General features: G+C 40.0%; 1 protein-coding gene across 6 annotated transcripts in view; it reads right to left on the bottom strand.

The window, feature by feature from the left end:
* NTRK2 (neurotrophic receptor tyrosine kinase 2) overlaps positions 1–22,873 on the bottom strand; it is a 181,867-nt gene that overhangs the window by 105,816 nt on the left and 53,178 nt on the right. For 2 of the 6 annotated variants that reach the window (XM_060280086.1, XM_060280087.1), the window contains exons 10-13: positions 17,644–17,694; positions 16,720–16,752; positions 11,378–11,481; positions 10,543–10,642 (exon numbers count right to left, since the gene is read on the bottom strand). In XM_060280086.1, the coding sequence (XP_060136069.1) occupies positions 10,543–10,642; positions 11,378–11,481; positions 16,720–16,752; positions 17,644–17,694 (288 nt within the window). The remainder of the gene's footprint in view (positions 1–10,542; positions 10,643–11,377; positions 11,482–16,719; positions 16,753–17,643; positions 17,695–22,873) is intronic. The other 4 variants (XM_060280088.1, XM_060280090.1, XM_060280091.1 and 1 more) reach the window with 2 other exon arrangements.

Below are 22,873 nucleotides of genomic sequence, written 5' to 3'. Positions count from 1 at the left end.
GGTCTAAAGTGACATTATTTCTTTCATATGCAATTTCGTCTGGTCAAGGCTAAACCAAGGATGAAGGAGAAATCTCTTTCCCTCCATGGAAGTCTGGCAGGAGAGAAAGCAGGTGAGGATTGTCCCTGTTTAGGGAGGTTTTTAATGTCTGGTGTATTTATCGTGTTTTTAGTATTCAATTGGGAGCCACCCAGAGTTGCTGGGGAAACCCAGCCAGATGGGCGGGGTAAAAATAATAAATTATTATTATTATGGTATATTATTATTATTCTACTCTCTCTTGTTTTCTTTTTTATAGGCTTAAGAACAAAATGCCAGGTCCTTCTGGAGCCTACCATCTGCAAAATAAGAGAGGATGAGAAGAGGTCACTTCTCATCCAGTTCAGGGCTGTTTTCCTGACCTCAAATGACAGGCCTTTCCAACGCTGCCTTTCTCCTCATGAAGGAAGAATGGATAGATAAGGCTTCCTAAATGTCTGACAGGATGCAGCGGGGGGGAAGGAAAGGAAAGGTGACAGTGTGCATATGAATTGGGGAGGGGGGGACAATAGTGGTGACCTTGACAGAGAAATATCGACCATGATTTGCCTTGTGACTAGAGGGATAGAATTGGACACCAACCATTCTGAATCATTAATGAATTCCAATTCTCTACTTTGAACTTCACCTCTTTGTGGAATGAAATGAAATTCTCTCCCCCCCCCCATTTATTCCTAAATATGCATACTATTCCTAACCTTTGTGTTCAGCTTTGGGAAACTGGTTTCTAAATGGAACTGTTTAGTGCAAGTGGTCTGTATTGGATATCATTTTTACATCTGCACAAACCAACAATGGTGAAATAAGGCTACTTGGGTAGGAAAGGGGCTTCTCCCACCAGTAACATTCATCAAAGATACTCTGCAGTGAATACTCTGCAGCCCAGTTAAGCCAGAGTATTTGAGTCATTCGAGCATAGCAAGTTGCCTAAGTTGCCTGATATTTTATGTTACTGGCAGAAGTGCTAATATTACAAGAGCTAGCTATAGGAGCTTGAGGCTAAGCTTCTGGATAGGATAGAACTCCTCCTGGATGTTCTTGTCTAAGAGGCAATCTATAGCTGCCTCTAGAGCAAAGTGGTCCATTGTGATGATGGCAACACCTAGTGCTGTATCATGTTTTTACTATTTCTTTGTTGAGAGCCACTCAGAGTAGCTGGGGCAACCCAGTCAGATGGGTGGCATATGAATAAACAACAACAACAACAACAACAACTAGTGGCTGGGGCCTTCATTTGGAGCAGGGGTGGCCCACAAGATGCTTCTTGGACTCCCAACTCCCATTAACTCCAACTAACATAGTCAGATGATGGAAGTTGTAGCCCAGCAACATCTGGCAGACCACAAATTCTCCATCCTTGTTGTAAAATATAATAACACTTTTTACAATGTTATAGGTTTGCTTTGGAACTTAAGACAGTGTTTGTCACAGAAACGGATTGGGGAAAATCTTTGAAATAAATATTCTTGCTGATTAGTTAATGCAACAATAAACTTCCAGCAACCAGAAACTATCCATTAAAAAAAGTATTTGAGAGAAACAGGGACATTTCATTTAACTCTGGCCCCAAGGACAATGTACTGCTATTGACAGCAATGAAAATTAGTACATGGTGTCAAATTCATGCCTTCCTACAGTAACACGATTCTATTAGCTTACACAGCGATATCACCACTTCCACTGTTAATGTGTCAGGTCCTTGCAGCAATTAGGTGAATAGCGTTTCTAACTCTATCAGGCTAGGTAGCTGGAAATGAATACCTATGATTTCAATCTATACAGCAGAAAAGAGCAAGAAAGGTTAAAAAAAAAAACCCACCATTTTTAGTTTGAATGAAATACAAAAACGGCAGCTATGCTTTTTCTATGGCAGAGGGAATGTAAATTAAGGAAACCTACCCGCATGAGGGCATGCTCAGCTGGGGGGGCAAGGAGGCTTCTGCGACTCAGCTGAGAAGTTTAAGAAGCCCCCACCCACCCCTTCGTCATGAGTCAGAGTGACATGGGGGTCAGCTGTAGGGCTGGGCCATGTATCTCGGCTGCTTCTCCCTCCACACCTTATTTCTTTCTTCCTCCTTATTGCAGACATTGTAATATATCAATATATGGTGATATTTAGCTGGTGATATATCACAATGTTGAAAACCAGGTATTGCCCAGCCCTAACAGTGACAGGCATGTGATAAGGGAGGCTTTGCCAAAATATTTGGGAGACTCTATTAATCTTGCATTATAAACCAGTTGATATAGTTTCAAATGTCTTTATTAGTAGTAAAATATTCATAATTATGATTAATAGGGTGTATGTGGGAGGAGAGCTTGTAAAAACTGCTGGGAAATGCAATTCATCTCTGCATACTCACCACCCTATTTATTGGTAAAAACATACACATGGTAGGCTTATAGGCTTAAGAACAAAATGCCAGGTCCTGCTGGAGCCTACCATCTGCAAAATAAGCCTATAATTTACTTTTTATTTCTATTCTTTGTATATTGTATTGTTGTTTTATTGCTATGGCCGATGGCTGACGCAAATAAGATTCAGTCATCCATCCATCAAGGTGTTCAAAATTAAAGGAACAGGCACTATAATGGTGCTTGGCTGGAAAGGGGAGAATACAAAAAAAAGTAGTACAGTAATTCCATCTAGAAACTGATTGTATTCAATTTAACGAACTGCCATCGAAATGTGTCAGGCTACAATTTAACAATTTATCCTTGCTACAATATACTGTATTTATCTGTGTATAAGATGGGGCTTTTTTATTATAAATTATTGTTTAAAATTGTGGGTCATCTTATACATGGATAGTGCAGAGAGGGGACATGCGATTGATGCCAGCCGCAAGCAGGAGATTGTAATCGGTGATTGGGTGGGTGACTGGTGGTTGTGGCAAGGCCTGTTGGTGATTTGCTGCTGCTGTGGGGCAAGTGGGTGGGCGATTGGCATTGGCGGTCAGGCAGGTGAGCGATTGTTGGCAACCCCCCTCCCCCATAAAAGCTCAACAACTCTGGGCAATCCTCCCCCAAAATAGCTCACCAACTCTGGGCAACCCCCCCCCAAAGGCTTAACAACTCTGGGCAATCTCCCCCCCCATTTCCTAAATTTGGAGTCCCCAAAAATAGGAGTCGTCTTATACACGGGGACATGTTATACATGGAAAAATACGGTAGGTGCTGCATTGAAGTCAAAGTAAAACAAAGGATATTGCTTCAGCTCCCATTTGACCAGATGCTCTTTCAATGCTCTTTTGGCCCCTTTTTTGGTAAGCTGCCTGGCTGCCTTTCCCTCATGAGGCTCCTTTGAAGCACTAGTTGCTTGCAGAGATATATGTTAGCTGACTCTTAACACGGAATTTGGAATTTATAGGCTAGATAAAGGGAGCTGCTAATGCATTCACTGGCACAACATCACCCCAAGAGGATATAGTCTTTAGATCAGAGTCCTGAAGGACCCCTAGCTACTGTACATGCATGCTACGGTCTTGCACACACTGCTTTCTCGTTTGATTCTTCCTAGGATGATTGCTGTTCCTGAGATCAGCTAAGATATACCACAGCATTAGGGCATCAGGCACCACCTCTAACTGCATCACAGAATCAGACAGAACCCAAAAGCATAGTGCTAAGGTTTGCATTGCAAAATGAAGTGTCCCAAATATCTGCCCAGCTCTTTCAGAGACTTCCCTGGTTCATGTGAAAGGGGTTTCAATGGGTACAGTAACAGAAGAAAAGACCCAAAGAGCTCTAATGCAAGAGTTCTAATGTCCACATGGAGATACTCAGTGATTTTTTTTCTGGGGTACACAGGGGTACGCATACCCTTAAACATTTTGTGAATTTAAGTTTGGCCTCATTGAGGGGCAGTATTTCAATACGAGTACGAAAATGAGTACCGCTAAGCACTGGAGATACTGCATGCAAAATCTTCCCCTTGCACTCTGATGTCAACTGACGCTCCACTGAACAAGAACATGTATGCATATGCCCCCCCCCCATGAGCTCTGGCACATATGTATAGCTAGTTTGCACTGTTTGAACTCCTGCACACATAAGAATAAGGATTTATGGATGACATAAGACTAAGAAAGATGCTGAATTCGTAATGCTATTTGTTTTTTTTCCTCCCTTTATGGAGGACTTTATAGTTGCAAACCTCAGGTCTCAGCCATACACTGGTTTTCATAAAGATTTGTTTGAGGTTATGTATTCATATAAGAAATTCTTATATGATTTCGTAGTGCTATTTGAGTGGGTGTTGAAAACCATGGTGGCCAGCCAAAAGTTGTGGCATATGAAGAATCCAGGATGACACCCCCACCCCCCATGGAACAAGTGAGTAGGTATAATTTTGTGCATAAGAGAAGTTAAGTAATTTGGTTGAGAATATGGAATTAGGAATGCCCTACTCATAACTAATCATCATAGTAGAGGAAAATGAAATTTCCACAGTCAACCATGATGGCTATGCATTTACTAAATACTATGGAAAAGTGATGAGAAGAAAAGGGAATACTCACATCACCCAGGGCAAAGCAAAAAATGAAACTAAACACACTTTCCTGCTTTGAGGTCTGATGTTCATGTTGAAATAAGCACCTGCTAGTCCACCTACTGTAGGTCAACTAACACTCAAGTTCAACACACTGCTTTTTAAATCACCCAGGGCCGGCTCTACGGCCAGGCTGGGTGGCGCAATGTGCCACGGCACCGGCCCGCCAGGGGGGGGCCACGCAGACGCGCCTGCCCGCCCACCGGCTGCTCCGCCGCGCAGCAAGTCCGCCCGCCCGTCGCGCAGCAGCACCCTCGGCGACCGCGCTGAGCCCGCCCACCTGCCCGTCGCGCTGGGAAACGGGGCGGCGGGGGGATCCGTTGCACCACGGCACCAGGGCGCCAAAGGTGCTTAAGACGGCCCTGAAATCACCAGTTTAAACTTTTTAATATAGAATGATATTGATAACCAGAAGTCACATAATCTCATCCACCAACTAATCTGTTTTTCAAAACTCCACACTGAGCACAGGGATTCTAAGACTCAGAAGTTCTGAATGAACTTAAATGGCATACAAACAAACAGAGAAATTAGGGCAACCCAGTCAATCACCGTAAAAGAATACTAGAACTTTTCTGCTGCTCTAATGGAAAATTCAAAAGAAGAAGAAACAAAGGGCAAAACCAGAGCTGGAAAGTGGCCATATTTTTGGCAGCTACCATTTGTAGTCCCTAGTGAAGTTATTGCTTATTCTGCCTTAACCCATCTCTGTAACAGATGCACAGATTTTCAGATGAGATATATGAGTTGCAGTGAGGACCTTTATACAGATCAACCAGTGTAGTGGTATATCCATCTCTTGGGTAAGGAACAAATTAAAGGTGGAATGAATTGCATCAATAGCTCCCCCAATGAACTGGTAAAGCTTTGAATACGTCTTAGGGCTTGAAACAGTTTGCAGCCAAATTCAGTGCATTTGAAATTTAGAGTAGGCAACAACACTCAATGATCTTTCTGAACAAGGATGTGCTTTCAGACAGAAAGATCTCATTAGCTTACGTTTGATTTTTCTTTAAACATGTGTTGGCAGCAACCCTGAGGGAAGATACATCAGTATAGTAAGTTCCAAATCTTTAAAGGAATTAGCACTTTCCTAATTTTACACTAGTGATGGTAATGATTTTCAGAATAGTGCTAATATGGAATTCTGAGGTAGTGAGCTAAACTCAAGCCCCTTCCAGAGTTCAAACCTAGTTCAATTTCTTCAACTGTTAAAGGAACAAATACTGTTACTACTTCATATTTACACAGTAGCTTTTCTGTGTGATCAAAGTCACTCACTTTCTGAGCAGAAAAATCATATTCAGTAGAATATGGCCTCAATAACATAATATCTCTCTGGTTTTGTATGTGTATACAAATACAGATATATGAGGGAAGAGAGAGCTCGGAGGGTGGGGGGGGAGAGAAGGCTGAGAAGATGATAGGCTCCTTCAAAAAATCTTATATATGCCTTAATAAAAAATGTTTAGCGGTATATGTTCTGCTCTTTATAAAATGGTCTATAATTTGGTTAGACTTATGAAATATACAATGAAATTGTGTGTGCCGCATTCTATTGAAATCGAATCCAACAGTATACAATGCAACTGTATACCGTCTAAAGTTTTTTTTTCATGATCAGGCTCTTCAAAATGTTTTTCAAGCATGTGAAGTGCAATCCAATGCATGTCTATATAGAAATATGACCCACTGAGTTCAATGCGGCTTACTCCCTGCGGCTTACACAGATTTGCTATTGAGTAAATCTGATTGAACGCAATAGGACTAGCTTCTGAATAAACAAGAACAGCATCCCACTGTTTACTGTCCACATATTTTAAATGAAGCGGGCTTGAACAAAGGCCTTTTAAAAGGTAGGCAGTTGGGGAAATGGCATTTAAGGCACACGGTTCACCTTTGAACTGGGCCCAAACCAAGATCCTGACTCTTTATTTCATCATAACTGTGTCAACCCTATTTCTGTAGCTTCCCTTGGTCTTACAAAGACTGAGCCAGAACAGGGCTCTTTGTAAACAAAACAACAACAACAAAAACCAAAACCATCTTTTGGGGTGCCTTTCTAAAAGTTACTCCATAAACACAGCATTTTCATAAGTCAAAGCTACTGGTATTTGAGAAAGAACCCAAAAATACGGGTTATTAATAGCCCTCCCAACAGCAGCTTTAATAAATTACAATGATTTAAACTTCCAAAGAGACCTGTGAAGTTGTAAGTTAAGGTAAATATAACTTGTACCTTCTTTGAAAAACATTTCTTATCATTTTTAATGTATCTTATTTCTCAAGGTATTTCCTTGCCCTTAGAGGGACTGTAGTGACCTCTGATGAACAAAATAAAATGTATAGACCTTGGTCATGAAACTGGATTTCTTAGCCATGATAAAATCAAGCTGTATATGGGAAAGAAAACTTTACTGTGGTTTGGATATTTGAAAATAAAATTTTATGTTGACAAACTGAGAAGTCAGCAGCTTCAAGGGAATTTACAGAACCTGAAAAATTATTTGCAAGTCGTATGACCCTGGTTTGTTTGATGGCCTCATGAAGGGGTTGCATGCATAATCAAAACACTCAGCATAATTAGCCAAGATAAGAACCAATGCTGAATCTGTGCTGGGAAGCCTGGGTGCAGCCTGAACTTATAAAAATTGGCTGGACCTGAGTGATGCCCCGGCTTACCACTGCAGCCATGCCTCCAGCTCGCCTCATGTTGGCCTGTTCAAATGGGCACTTCCTGCTGAGAGGTGCCATCACAGGGGGAGGCTCTGATGTATAAATAAAAATTTATTACTTATTATTATTATTATTATTATTATTATTATTATTATTATTATTATGTCCCCCAATTGGTCATACCATGGTAAAGATGGCCTGACCACACTTTGAATGGATTCCCAAGTAAGTGGCCATTGTTTGAGCTTCTCCAGCCACTAGCCAGATGCTTTTGAGAAGCCCACAAGCAGGGTTGTAGCTCTCCCACAAAACTGACTCCCCATCACCAGTAATAATAATTTATTTTTACCCTGCCCATCTGGAAAATCAAAAATCCTAGTACTCGAAAGAAGCTTTTCCCGGCTAAATTGGATGCTGGATGGCCATGAACTAGAACAGATTAAATATTTCAGCTATCTAGGGCTTACATTCCACTATACTAGATCTTGGAAATACCACTGGCAAACTTCCCTTCAAAAGGCAGAGGTCACAAAGCTAGCCATACTTAGATTCTTCTACACAAAGGGCGGCAAGCATGTACCAGCAGCCTTAAGAGTATTCAATGCAAAAACCGTTCCCCAAATCCTATACGCTGCAAATGTCTGGTATAATGGGGACCTGCCTAAGCTGGACGATCTTTCGATCTTTGCTTCAGGTGCCCAATTGTGTCCGAAATTCCATACTCCTGCTAGAAACGGGTGAATGCCCAATTTCAACAAAAGCATGGTGGGCTGCACTAAAACATTGGTTTAAGATTGTAGTATTTGGACTTGGGGTGGGATTACACCTGACCAATGCGGAATATGTCAGCAATTGGCAGAAAAACCATGGCTAGAAAAGCCACTGCTATTGGCCTGTCACCCACCCAACTCTATTACCTGGGCTATGAAGGTGCCCTAAAGACCTTAAAGCAAAGACTTTGGGATAATACACACAGTGACCTGAGACATCGATCACATGCAGTCTGCAGTCCGTTGGCAGTAGGAGTACAATATGGGCATGTTTTTAAGCTAACAGCTTACATTAAAAACCTGACTGTACCAAACTCCCGAAGGTTATTCACAAAAGCCAGATTAAATGTTTTCCCCTCTGCAGTGCTAGAGGGTAGGATGAGAGGCGTCCCCTACCAGGAAAGACTGTGCTCGTGTTCCCAAGACACAGACTCTATAAAACATTTTATGCTGCACTGTGTGAAGTTCAAGCAAGCTAGGGCTGAATTGATTTCACCCTTGCTAGCCCTGATCCCAGGAAAATCGGAGGAGTATTATATCAAGTTCCTATTCGAAGACGGGTCAAATGCTAGAACATTAGCAGTGGCGAAGTTTCTATCAGTGGTTGCAAGAATCAATGATCCCAACTCTAAGTTTGAACAAAATGTTTTTGAAACCTGAAGGCAGGATGTCCTTATTGGGTATCGCTTTGTAACGAATTGATGGGTCTATGGACCGTAATAAAGATTGTTGTGGTTGTTGATGATGATGATGATAGTAATTGACAGTCCAATTTGTTTAATCCACTTTAAAAACCATCTGAGCCAAAGGCTATCTCCACATCTTGTGGCAGCGAATTCCATAAATGGATTATTCATTGTGTGAAGTAATTATTTTTGTATGTTCAGACTCTACGTCCATTAACTTTATTGGATGATCCTGAGTTCATGTCACCCAACAGCTGCCTTAAAACACAAAACAAAACCCACCTAAAATATTCCAAACACTTTATAGTCTTTCCTTGTAGGATAGATGCCCCAAAGGAACTTCTAAAGCCTTTTGGTTGCCCCTTCTAAACCCCTTTCAGGTCTGTGGTAAGTTTTTTTGTGATGGGACAATTGGATTTGTACATATAGTTGTATTCAACAAGGTTCAAAATTGACTCGAGTGAAATTAATGATCCCAAATTAGTCGTGTCATTCAATTAACTTCAATGCATCTACTCTGTGTAGGACAGCATCTCTATAAAGCAGCTGAACTATAGTATTATACAGGACTTTTTTCCAGCGAGAACTCAATTCCAGCACTTCTCAGGTGGGCACCATTGCCATTCTAAGAAAATGAAGGAGGTGTTCATGGTGAGTTCTGGCACCTCTTTTCTAGAAAAATAGCACTGGTTTTATATAAGGGCATTACAATACTTTCTGTATTTTTTAAAAAATATTTCCCCTAAAAATCACAGTATGAAATATGGAGGGAATTGATATGGATAGAATAAATTGATTGTATTTATGTTCACATCTGAGAGAAAGTTGTATTAAGTGACTCCATATAACCTGTGAAAGTTTATAACCTGTAGATGAAGATGAAACGGGTGCATATTACCGCACATGGAAGACATGTCCACATATGGCAGACTGATGGACAAATATGAGAAAAGAAAAAGTAACCACTGACTTACAACTGCATCTTGACCCCTTTCTATTGCTTCACCACTGCTGCCAAATCACTTCCTCTATGAAAAATATTTGGGGGGGGGGCTGCAAACAGAACTCTCACTACTACTGAATGAGCACACAAACTATTTGATCATGGCGTAATGGTTAAAATGGTTACTGAAGAGTGAAAGAAGCGGCAATGAAAATGAACTGTTCGGTTTTTCAGTAGCAATTTGTATTAATCATCGGAATACCGGTAGTAGGAAACTGAAGACAAAGCACCTTTTGCAGAAGGACATAGGAGGAGGAGCCACCACAACTGGCTGAGAAACACCTTCCTTGTCCAGTGGTTCCACACTCCCCCTCCTGTGACATTCACTCAAAGTATTACAGCACTCGCCACATCCATGCAGACTATGGATAATGAGATAGAGAAAGTAATGGCCTCACTCTGAAATGGTGCTGAGGGAGAAGCAGAGAAAGGAAGCACCCATGGCCATAAAGTGACCAGGGTGCACTTAGGGGAATTTGGGGGAGTGGGCATTTTGTGCTGCCTTAAAATGCCTTTGTACCAGAACATACAAACACATACATTTAGCATAGCCCCAGTATACATTTGTTAGTAGAAGAAAGGATAGGGGCCCGGCACTTTTTACTGCTATTATGGACAGCAAACTTCAAGAATCATAGAGGAAAAAATTACTGTATCTTCCAGGAGGGACATTAAAATGCATCTTCCATTTTCTGAGTTAGGGTGCATATGTATTTTGTACAAAGTTTACACATGTAAATGTATATAGTGTGTTTAAAAAACAAAAAGCAACAATCTAACCCATTGAAGTAAAGAAATAAAAGCAGCCCCTCTTACCTTTCATTCCAAACTTGGAGTGCCTTCCAAACTTGAGAATAATGAGCAAAATAACTAAGCCAGTGCACACTAATGCTGCAATCCCCACTACAACATAGACCTAAGAGAAAAGCAAGGTGCATTAATCCAATATTGAAGTATTAAGCAGTATTTGAACATGATCTCAAAATTGTCAAACTGGGAAAGCTTTTGAAGTTTGCAGCTTGAACTCTTGCCACCCAGAGCCTATGGGTGTTGTTCATCTAGGCTGTTCTTACTAGGGATAGTCACAGTGCCCTAGTAAGAGCTGAGAATTTAGCATTTTAATTCTTTAAAAAAATTAGGGTTGCATCTTCGATAAAAAAGAATTCAAAATATGGCTTCTATGGCTTTTTGCTAAGGAAACCAGAACCAGGAAAGTATCTCGAGATCATCTGTTCCCATGGAATCCTATGCAGACAACATCCAGTTTATCTTGACTTTATAGTTACTTAAATTATGTGGGTGCTCACTAGAACCATTCAACTGAAGTTACACCATATTTTCCATGCCAAAGGAGGGAAACCCAAAATATTTCATGCTGTAAATGGGAGTCGTTTCCATGCAGCTTGGAAGCTGCAACTAAGTAATATCACTTAATAGTAACATATGAAACAAACTGTGCACATTGTTTTCTATCTATAATTTACCAACTCTTTGAGAAAGCAATTGTTTCACATTATATAAATCCCTGTGAAAAGCTCTGGGGTATGGTCAAGGTGGTGTCTTGTTACAAGCTAAAACACCACAAACATATCAGATCCCTTGTCAGAAAGTCCACTAAGATTACAAACCAGGAAACTATGTATATACTTACAGTGATGCTATCTTCATTGTTTTTGTCGGAAACATCCGTAGAAGTAACTTGATTACTATTATTTGTAGTATCTTCAAAATTATCCGTTGGCGTTCCATAATCCTCTAAGAGAAAGAATGTACATATTTTTATTTACTTCCCTGACTGTAATTTTTTTTTACTCAATGAAAAGTACTAAACACAGGAAATGAAAATTTGATATAATTCTATCATGTATTGTTCAGTGTTCTAAGTTTTGTTTGCCAAAAATGCAGAAAGCCAAGAACTTTATTTGCTCCTGACTTTCTCAGTGAATGGTCTGTGGTATGAAAACTTGTATCTACTCTTCAAATTCAATATGTACTCTGTTCTTCCTTAGTTATATTCTAAACACAGGATGAAAATGGTAATACTGTAACAGTAAAGGTAAAGGGACCCCCTGACCATTAGGTCCAGTCGTGACCGACTCTGGGGTTGCGCGCTCATCTCGCATTATTGGCCAAGGGAGCCGGCATATAGCTTCCAGGTCATGTGGCCAGCATGACAAAGCTGCTTCTGGCAAACCAGAGCAGCACATGGAAACTCCGTTTACCTTCCCGCTGTAGCGGTTCCTATTTATCTACTTGCATTTTGACGTGCTTTCGAACTGCTAGGTTGGCAGGAGCTGGGACCAAGCAGCGGGAGCTCACCCCGTCACAGGGATTCGAACCGCCGACCTTCTGATCAGCAAGCCCTAGGCTCAGTGGTTTAACCACAGCGTTAATAGAAACTTCTGCTGTTATTTGTATAGTACTTCAAAGAGTTAACATAAGTTAAGCAAAAATACTGGCCCCACCCTAAGTATCTTATAATCTAGCATTTAAGGGGAAAGAACAAGAAAATGGAGAGAGCAGGCTAACAGCAGAGGAACAGGAGGAAATCAAGTTCCATATACTTGCTGCACAATCCTAAGCATCTATATTCAAAAGTAAATTCCACTGAGCTCAATGAGACTTAGTGCCTAGTAGGTTTAGGATTACACGTAATTGGTGGTAAAAATGAACAGTGCAATCCTGTACTTGCCTACTCAGAAGTAAATCCCATTGAGTTTAATAGGGCTTATTCCCAGGAAACTGGGTATAATAAGGTTTCAGACAATGAGACAAATCAAGGGATTTGTGGAAGAGATGGAGTTCAATTGAAATTTAAAGGAAGAAGGAGAGGTACAGTAACATCTCCTAAGAATTCTGTGAGGGAGTTCTAACCACACGGACCAGCCAAGAATAATGCAAAGGATAGTTTAAGGCCTGTTTTGGGCAGCTGAAAGTACATCGTTTCCCTGATTCTTCTTTCATTTTGAGTATGAAAAATGTATCCTTTTGCTTGAGTTACAGTTCTCCTCTCCCAGTAAAATAAGTTTTGTAAAAGCACAGAGGCGGGAAGTATTCTTTTTCATTGACAAGAGATAGGTTAAGTTGAAAATGCAACAAAATGTGCATTAAAAAATAAAGTTGTACAACTTGAAGTATCTTAAAATGCCAAAAAAGTTATTCTCCATCTAGTGCATGTGGTGGAAGGGGGGGAAGGTTAGATTTATTAAAGCAGGCAATTGGAAATACAAAGGAATGAAGAAATAATTAATGAAAATCTGTTCACTGAGCACAGAACAAAAGATCTTCACTTAATATTAATGAATCAAATATTAAACCTAGGTTATGCATAACTTTACTTATCCTTGAACTGAAGAAAATTATTTTAAAACTATTCCAGAACAAATATATTCTCTTCCCATGAGATAGTAATGCTTCTTGTGTGCAGAACTTTTCAAAAGGTTTAATCTGCTCATTATCTCAAATCGCAGCAAATGTTTTGCTTATTTATGACTAGTTACACTTCCTTTCATGTTTTGCATAATATCTCATTCCAATGTCAAGATCCCACAAAGGGCAAATGAAGTCCACACCACCTGGTGCTCTGATAATATCACAAGAAGGTGTGGATCCGAACAGAAAAGGGGTTCTACATTCAGGGAAGGACTAAAAGTTTCTTCCTTCAACCCAGAATGGCTAAGCAGTAAGACCTGCAAAAAAAAAAAAAAACTGCACGTGAAAGCAGCTAAAACTTGTGAGATCACGGGGGTGAGGTGGGATGCTTTGCATTACATTCAAGAGTCTTTCAAGACTCTTGTAACAGAGTACAAGCAAAAAGGTGTAAAGGAGGTTTCATTGGCACATTAGTGGTTGTTCTGCCATGATACAGATATACTGAGAACCATTAAAATTGCTATTTGGACAAAAGCCAAGGGTTCTTTCACTTTCATTAGTATATATGATCACAAAATAAGAGAGGGCAAAAGAAAAATCAGATTATATGGCTTTAGAGCCAAATCTGAAAACTAGAAATAAATAAGCATCCAGCAGAATGTATAATGTAAACATAAAAAAACATGAAGAGAAATATATAATTTCACACAGTACTAGGTGGTTTTGTACAAAATGTTTTCTGTTTATGGCTTTTAGAGTTGCACAACTGGAGTTAATCTTTTTATATGCTTTGTAGAGTTAATTTTTATGATTTGTTTTGGAAAAAGTGATGCAATCAGCTCCACGCAGACGAATGGAGCATTTAATGGCAGAAATTCCATTTGTTATAATTGTATACAATTGTCAGAATTGAGCCACTTTGTGTGCTTCGCACTACCAAGGTGATTAGGTAAAGGGACCCCTGACCATTAGGTCCAGTCGTGACCAACTCTGGGGTTGCGGCGCTCATCCCGCGTTATTGGCCGAGGTAGCTGGCGTACAACTTCCAGGTCATGTGGCCAGCATGACAAAGCCGCTTCTGGCGAACCAGAGCAGCACACGGAAACGCCGTTTACCTTCCCGCTGTGGCGGTACCTATTTATCTACTTGCACTTTGACGTGCTTTCGAACTGCTAGGTTGGCAGGAGCAGGGACTGAGCAACAGGAGCTCACACCGTTGCGGGGATTTGAACTGCCGACCTTCTGATCAGCAAGCCCTAGCTAAACTAAATCACAGTTTACTCCCTTTAAGTTATCTCACTCTTCCCCCAAAGTACATAAGGAAGATAGGCGAGTTTGATGTATTCCCTACCAAATATAGTTAGATATGAACTGATAACATTTGAGATACTGATAACATTTAGCTGACAGGAGGAGGGAGGAGCAGATTGCCCAATGCTGTGAAGCCAAAACAACAGCCTCCAGCCACCATGGTCACTGCCACTTACCGTGAGGAAAAGGGGTGAGGCACTGGAGAATTTGGGGCTGTGTGGGTGAACCAGTGGGAGAGCCCTGCATAGCCCTAACCTCACCCCTCCCCACTGTTGCTCCACCCCACTGGCTGAGTTACTCCTGATATGACAGTTTTATTTTATCATTAATTTTGACAAGCCAGAAAAACCAGAAATAACACAGAAAAGGGGAATGGGAAAGATTAACTCTATAGCAACATATATACATCACACCAAACCATGGTTTAGCACAATGTGCGCAATCAAGTACAAAGCTCAGTAAACTTTGGGCTCAAACACTTTCACTTAGTTTTCCCATACAATTCAGGGAAATGAGGAAGCTTTCGTTTCTGTTTTTGGTTAACCACAGTTGATTGTCTGAAACAAACCAACTGCAACTGTGGAAACCTGTGATTAAACAAACACACAAGCAAAAGCTTCCAAAGTCTCCTCTCAGTTTTGCATGAAGTGGAGAATGTAAGCCCAAATTTTGCTGCAGTTCATTTTTTAGCAGGACACTACAATAATTTACCAACTACAATAATATAGTATCTTCAATCATAAGGTCATATTAAACATTTTATTGAGAAATAGGCATAACTATCACACTCTCCTTTATTCCAACCAATGATTTATAACTCTGGGGTCATTGTATTTTACATTTCTCTAGCACTTTCCCCTGTGGCAACTAGGCCAATGGAGACTATTTTCCCTATGGCTCCTACAATCACAGTTTGCATGCCTTAGGGAGGGAAGAGGTAAGCTTCCCTTTCTCACATACTGCACTCTTGATCAGGCTTATTGTAATTAGGTATGAAAGAACTGAAGACATTGCTGCAAGCAAAATTCAGTGAACTTCTAATTAAGTGAGGGAGACTTCATCAGTGGGCTGTGGGATTTCCTCCTGCCCTGCTCCTCCACTATCACAGGCAATCTGCCCAAATATTTATCCAAATAATGGGTTCTTGAATGGTCCAAAACTCCCCTTCAGAATTGATTTTAATTAGTATTAGGAACTACTCATTCCTCTTACAGGTAATGTGGTAATCCAATTGCATACTGGGGTTTATGGTTAATGATGTGGAATAAAACCGAATTAATATATAAAATTATATATTACAATTAATATATAATTTATATTGGTTTTTTAAGGCAATTTTTGGCACAGAGCTATATATTCAGCAGGACTGAACAAAACTTTCTATTCCTGAAGGTATACAAGTATTATAGAAACAATGTTTAAAATGGACTTTCACGGATAAAAGGCAATGGCATTATCTAAAAATTTAGTTCTTTTAAACGGTGCCAGTTTTGATCTGATAACAATAGGTTAGCCTTTTGTTGAGGAACATTAATTTGCAAATAGCTTCAGCAGCAATCCTACACAAAATCAGGCAGCTTAAATGGAGGACTTAAGCAGATTAACTATGTGCAGGATTGTAGCCTCCAACAAGCACAGTTTTAAGAAATTGTTTTAAAAAGAAAAATAGTTGATGGGAATTTTTATATGGTAAAAATATGTTTTTAAATAAAAAATAGTAATTAATAATTATATGCAGATATACAAAAAACAAAAAAATATGAAAAACAAAAGTATGATATTTTTCACAAAAAAAGGAAAGATTGGAAATTGTCTTTACAATGAATTTCTGTTTCTCTAGGTCTCAGGGGCAGCCCTTAACCTTGAGAAGGCACCTGGAGCATGTAGGTAGGTCAATTTTCATCACTTTGCCAGGAGGAATGGACACCCTGCCCTGCCAGAGCAGACTGGAAGAGGGCACAAACCCTTTGGTCCCTACTCAAAACCAAATAAAAAAACAGCCATACCAACAGGCACCAATTATATGATCATTTCAAAAACAACTGTTTCTGAAAGCAATAAGGTCAGTCACTGTTTCTGACCTTATCCAGGATTGCCCTTCAGAAAATTCAGAAGGAATTCATATCTACAAAAATTCAAGGCAAATTTTGAGGTTCTAAATCTAGCTGAATACTATTTACTGTATTAATGATTCCATTAGCTTGGACATTTTTGCTAAACTGTATAAAAGTCCATCTTTCACATGTTTCGGTCATTTACTTGATCATTTGAGGTTATATACATATTTGGAAGTAGAAAATAAAAATATACCACTATAACCAAGATGGGTGTAGAACGAACTACCTAGATAACAAAAAGAAAAAGATATAATTAAGTTACAAATATAGCATACAGGTACAGATAACAGATTAGCCTTTAATCACATACCATATGACATTAAATACAGACCTAAATTGTATACACTTTTATCTTCTGAACTGTTTCCAGGGAAATACTAAATACACTTATTTGTGCATCATATTCTACATCACATATATCAGCTGAATTCACCTATTTTACATTATGCATTACACATTTATGTTGTGAACAGCCCTGAGATCTACAGATATAGGGTGGTATACAAATTTAATAACTAAACAAACAAACAAACAAATATATTGTGCCTTGGGAGAACATTAATTCAATATTCAATATTCCTAAGATGAGAATTCAGATTCAACTTGAATGAACAGGTTTGCACTGGGGAGTTTTTAATGTAATAATTATCACTTTTCTAAAAGACAAGGGAACATAGCATTGTCAGGCTGAAACACAACAGTCTAAATAGCACCACTCACTATTGAATTTTTAACTTTTAAAGGTTTTTTTAAAAAACTGATCTAGGAAGCTGAATTTTACAAGATGACGAAACAGTTTGGGCACACAAAATCTAAGTCACTTATTATTTCTCTAGAACAATGAGAACAACTTGCTACTTGATAAGATTAGTGTAACTTGAGAACAGCGTGCCCTGTTCTTATATTTTATTGACGGAAAAACCCATTTATTTAAGTGTGTTTGAACCTCTCTCAATGCTGCAAGGTGAATATGTAGCATGTTTTAATGGTCAAGTAATCATTGTACCAGTTACTACTAAGATGTCATTATTATGGGATGGTGGAAAAGCTTATATATGATCATGTGCCTATGAGAAAGACTCCTGGGAGCTTGCTTGTGAGACTCTGGGGTGCCTACCTGTAAGATCTGTCTCATCTGGGAATGGAGACCAGCATTCCGGATCCTGCTCTGTGGAGGAAGAGCTCTGTGAGCTTGCTTATGAGACACTAGGTGCCTGCCTACCTACAGATTCTGCCCAACCTGGCCTTTAGAAAGGGGGTAGGCCTGAAAGCTTTTTCAAAAACCAACAGCCCAAGATCCACTTTGTGCATGTGAGGAGAACTTTTGTGAAACTGCTTGTGAGATTCTGTGGTGCTTACCTGTATAGTATATGCCACCTTGCTTGGGGAAACAACAAGGGGGGACATTCTGGCCAGTAGCATTGACAAAGCCAAACTTTTAACTTCTGCTTCTGACTTGCTGTAGATTTTAAAACCTCAAATCACATCCAGAAGAGCTAACAAGGAGTGGCTGACAAACTGCCCAGAGGCTGGGGTGGGAGACTATGGTGCACAGGTAAATGAAACCTGTTTACATGCCCTGCATCACTCCAAGCACGGAGTGAGTCCACCTCCTACTCTCTTGCTATTTAGCTGGTTAACCTCAACATCTTGGGCTGAGAACTTTGGGACATTCTGTTACTTTAGACCTCTGAACATGCTGTTACTTGGTGACCATTTTCTGAACCCTAGACCTTTTCCATTTCAGCCTCAGATGGAGACAGCAGCCAAGATGCATTTGAAGTGTATTGGTGAACATCTAGAGGTGCACTGGGAAGCTCAGAGACTATGCTTCCTTTTAGGGGCTCTTCTTTTTAATCATTTTTTTTAAAAAAAACAATTTCTTTAGTTTTTGAACAATCCGGATTTTCATAATGGCTGTTACTTTTTTGTTGGTTTCATAGTTTGTTGTTATCCCTCAAATTGACAAAACATTGTCAAAAAAAAATTTTTTTGAGAAGGTATCTCATCAGAACTTTAACTTTCATGTTGGACTTTCTCCATTAGCACTGCCACTCAAATTAGCCTATCGAGGTCAATATCATTAGTAGTGTAGATTCTTGATTACTTTTTTTGGAAATTAGAGGTTTTGGAACTAGATGTGAGCCATTTAAATAATTAACATGACAAGAAAATCTGTTGTCTGTCTGTCTCTTAGAAGAACTCAAGCCAAGCTTTACTTCAAAATGCTTGTGCCCAGACTGAGAATCCCTCTTTACAACTTTTGGGCACACATTGTATACTAACCCACCATCTGGATAATAAACTTTTCTCTGAGATCAACTGCATAAAACAATTATTAATGAAAATTAACCTTCTTTTGTAACTATGTATGCATATATTATCATTCTCTCTAACAGTTAATGTGGTAGCTCCATGCCAGCAACAGAGGAGTGAAATGTACCCCCACACAGAAAACACACATCCGTCTTCTCTACATTCAGAATACCCTACACATGGGATTCTCTCAAAAGGTTTGTACATGCACAGTTTAAGGGACATAGCTTAGTGGTGGAGCATCTGCTTTGCATGCAGAAGGCCCCAAGTTCGATTCCTGGCATTTCTAGGTAGAGGTGAGAGACCTCTATATGAAATACTGATAGCCTTGCAAGTCAGGGCAGGCAATACTTGGCTAGATGGCCCAATGGTGTCTGTGTATGGCAATTTCCAGAACCAGGATCTGACTTTGTATAAGACAGTTTCCTATGTATGTTCCTAATGCCCCCATACAGGAACACAATGCTGTATACAATTAAAAGTCCTGGCAATGGTAAAACGAGAGGAGGGCACTGGTCCCAACAGGTCAATTGCTGTCTGCCTTCAACAAGAATATAAAAGAAACTCTCCCTCCATAGGAGAATAGGTAAATCCTCCTCTGTCTTTGTACTGTTCCAGTCGGGGACTGCAGCGCATCCAGGTTTTTGCCAACAGTTTTGGCAAATGAAGCCTATTTACTTGGTCCCATAAACTCAGCATGAGCCACTGACCTGTTCTTATATCTAGCACTAACCAGCTTTTTATCTGGGTGGGAGTGGATGGGTGGAGCAATTGGGGTTATCTAGCCCCAAACAGCTCCACCAACATCACTCCTCCAGCATGCAGCTCCCTGTTGCACTGATCCAAAAATGCATGAAGGCAAGAGTACTACTGGTGGGATTCACAGCAACAATACCTCAAGGAAAGCCCCGGGATCTACTGAATCTCAAGTCAGCTCACTGCCATCACCTGATAGCATTGGGCTTGTGCAGTACGTAAAACTGACAGTGACAATAGCTCTCAAAGCCATTTCAGGGTTGAAGACGGATCTGCGTTTATTTTAAATAGCAATGTAAACCATGAATGCAATTACAGTAGATTATATATTTTTTATTTGTCTTTATTCCCATTATGGAAGAAGGTGAACATAAAATATAAGACAAATAGTTTGTAAGACAACTGCAATATTCCAAGATTGAAGCTATCTTGGAGTGGGGTCTACACATGGTTTAACCTAGCACTGATTTCTTAATACTTGTCAACAACTATAAGCCACATGAAAAATTGTACTTTAGGTAAAGAATTTCAGGCAGACCAAATGTAACTGACTCCCAATGTGCTGTAGACGTGCACAAGCAAGCTTCCAGGGTACCAAGCGTTTACTTCAGTCACCCTAAGGTGCCAACATCCTCATGGGCATTTCCCAACTGTCCAGCCCCCAATCCAGAATCTTGTCAGGATGCTTGAAAAGGGTGTGAAAAGGAGCAGACGCGTTGTTACAAAATTTGTCTCGCCTACTAAAGTTTCTTCCTGCTTAGGTAGCAATACTTGAATGCCACTGACACTCAAGTAATGGAGCTGCACAGTAAAGCAAGTGAACAAACTGTTTTACTTAGATTTGTTTATCAGGCTAGAGGAACGAAGTTCTCTCTTGCTATGCTAACCTGTAGGAGGCAAAGGTCTTTTCTGTAGTCTATAGCAGGCATAGGCAAACTCGGCCCTCCATATGTTTTGGGACTACGACACCAATCATCCCTGACCACTGGTCCTGTTAGCTAGGGATGATGGTAGTTGTAGTCCCAAAACATCTGGAGGGCCGAGTTTGCCTATGCCTGGTCTATAGCACTTCCCTGCTACTGGGCTCCAAGACAAACAAATCAAGGGTTTTAGTAAGACCTTAGGTGTACCCAATGCTTTTTTCTATAAAAAAATAAAACGTTTAGGGGTACTCTCATTTTCTTACTCAATAAGGCGAAACTTAAGATTCGCAAAATGTTTAGGGGTAAGCGTACCCCTGCGTCCTCCCAGAAAAAACAACACTGGGTGTATCCTCATTCAACCTGCATTTACCTCCCCTGGGGAAGCTTTAACCTACTTTGCAGAGTTCTTTTCCTCAAGCAGGGGAAAAAAGCCAACCATTTAGATCTATTTAACAAGTATTGGAAGTTGATTGGTATTTTCCTTCTCTTAACAGGTGAAACTATTGCATTATTAAAGAAGGTATGAGATATGAAGTTTAACCATGGAAAACAAGATAGTGGTGGTGAAGGTGTGTAGAGAGTGCCCCAATGGATTTCACAACATATTATGCTATTCTACTACCACTATGCTTGAGTTTATTCTTCCTTTTCACCACAAAAGCAGCAAAAAAAATCTACAGTTTTTAAAATCTCTGAATATTTACAAGTTTGTTGAGACTTAAAAACAGTGTAAAGAAGAGATTATATAACTGTCATTACAGAATAAAGCAGCTTGGTTTAATTAACTTCACAGGAAGATACTGTATAACAGCATTCTATGAAACTGCAAATGTGGCTGAAAATGGGAGCACTAAATGTTTTTGTTTAAAGGTAAATAAAATCACTGTACGTTGAGGAACGTATGCTTAAATTATGAGATTTAATTTCTGGAAGAGCGAGATATGATAATCTCTGTGCACCTCATGCATAGGTAGAAGCAGTACTGCATCTCTTCAGTAGTGAATAATGAGGAAGGCAGAAGAATACAAAAGCACACACACACACCATGCAATGATCACTTATCCTCATTTTGAGAGCCTTAAGCTATACGTTAAGAAAATAATGTGTCAATTAACAAAAATGTTTCAGTGCAGACAAACTTCTCATTTAATAGCATCCATAACCTAGGAACACTGGATTGCAATTTGCATCTCTATAATTAGTATTTCAGTATCCAGCAGCAAACAAACAAACCATGCTTGAAGTGAAAGTTAAGCAAATGAATGAAACAATTACCGTCTCCGATGGGCAATACTGTATTTAACTTGCAGTGACATGAAGATTAAGAAAATAATACTCTGTATGAGAGGCTTTCAATCTTTTAAAGTCCACGGCTCCCTTGACCAACTACATTCTTTGTGCAGCACCCCTGTGGGGCTCAGGAGCCCAGTTATGTCACCCCTTGCCTGCAGAGCTGGCAGCTTCTCACCCTTTTTCAAACACCCTCCATTGTGGAGTGTTCTCTCAGTCTCCTTCCTTCTCCTTGAACATCCTTTGGGCAGCCACAGCTGCCATCCTTGGTCTCTGAGCTGCACCCCCCTACCCCAAAGAGAGCTGCCTCTTCAACCTGCTCCACAGGGACCTGAGAAGCACCCCCTGGCCAACCCAGAGGCACCATTCGCTGGTGAGCTTGTAGTCAGGGCTGCTGCGACAAACAGCTGTGCAAGCCTTTGGGAGGCAGAGATGCAAGAGGGCAACAGAGGAGGAAGGGAAGGAAAGAGGGACAGAGGCCAGTATTGCTCACGGCACCCTTGATCATCATTCAAGGCACCAAAGGATGCCACGGCACACTGGTTGAAAACCACTGCTTTATATAATGATTTTAGTCAGTTGATAACGTTAAATTACTAATTTAATGAGACTGTCCAGAGACAGTTTACGTCATCATGCAAAATAAAAAAATTCCTTCAGTAGCACCTTAAAGACCAACTAAGTTTTTATTTTGGTATGAGCTTTCGTGTGCATGCACACTTCTTCAGATACCAAAGTTTAGGTTACTGTGCTGTCTAGTGAGATTACTTGCCCTAATCTGCATTTATTTGCTTTTTAGCATTTAACTAGTCTAACCTTACGACTTAGCTGCACACATACAATGCAAACCTATGCACAACTATTCAAAAGTAAGCTCTATTCCATTCAATGGAGGTAAGTGTGTATATTATTGCAGCTTTAAGAGAAATATGCCACCCAAGGGCTGCATACAAAACTAAAATAAAAAAATGCTCATCTTAACTTTTGGTAGCATCATTAAGCAAACTAAGAAGAAACAACATTTCTACTTAATTAATGCTTCAATGATAATGTAGTAATATT

This window comes from Zootoca vivipara, chromosome 11, assembly GCF_963506605.1.
Source record: "Zootoca vivipara chromosome 11, rZooViv1.1, whole genome shotgun sequence".
Classification (NCBI taxonomy): domain Eukaryota; kingdom Metazoa; phylum Chordata; class Lepidosauria; order Squamata; family Lacertidae; genus Zootoca; species Zootoca vivipara.
Note: the sequence above shows the minus strand (reverse complement) of the source record. Positions and strands in the feature narration are given on the sequence as shown.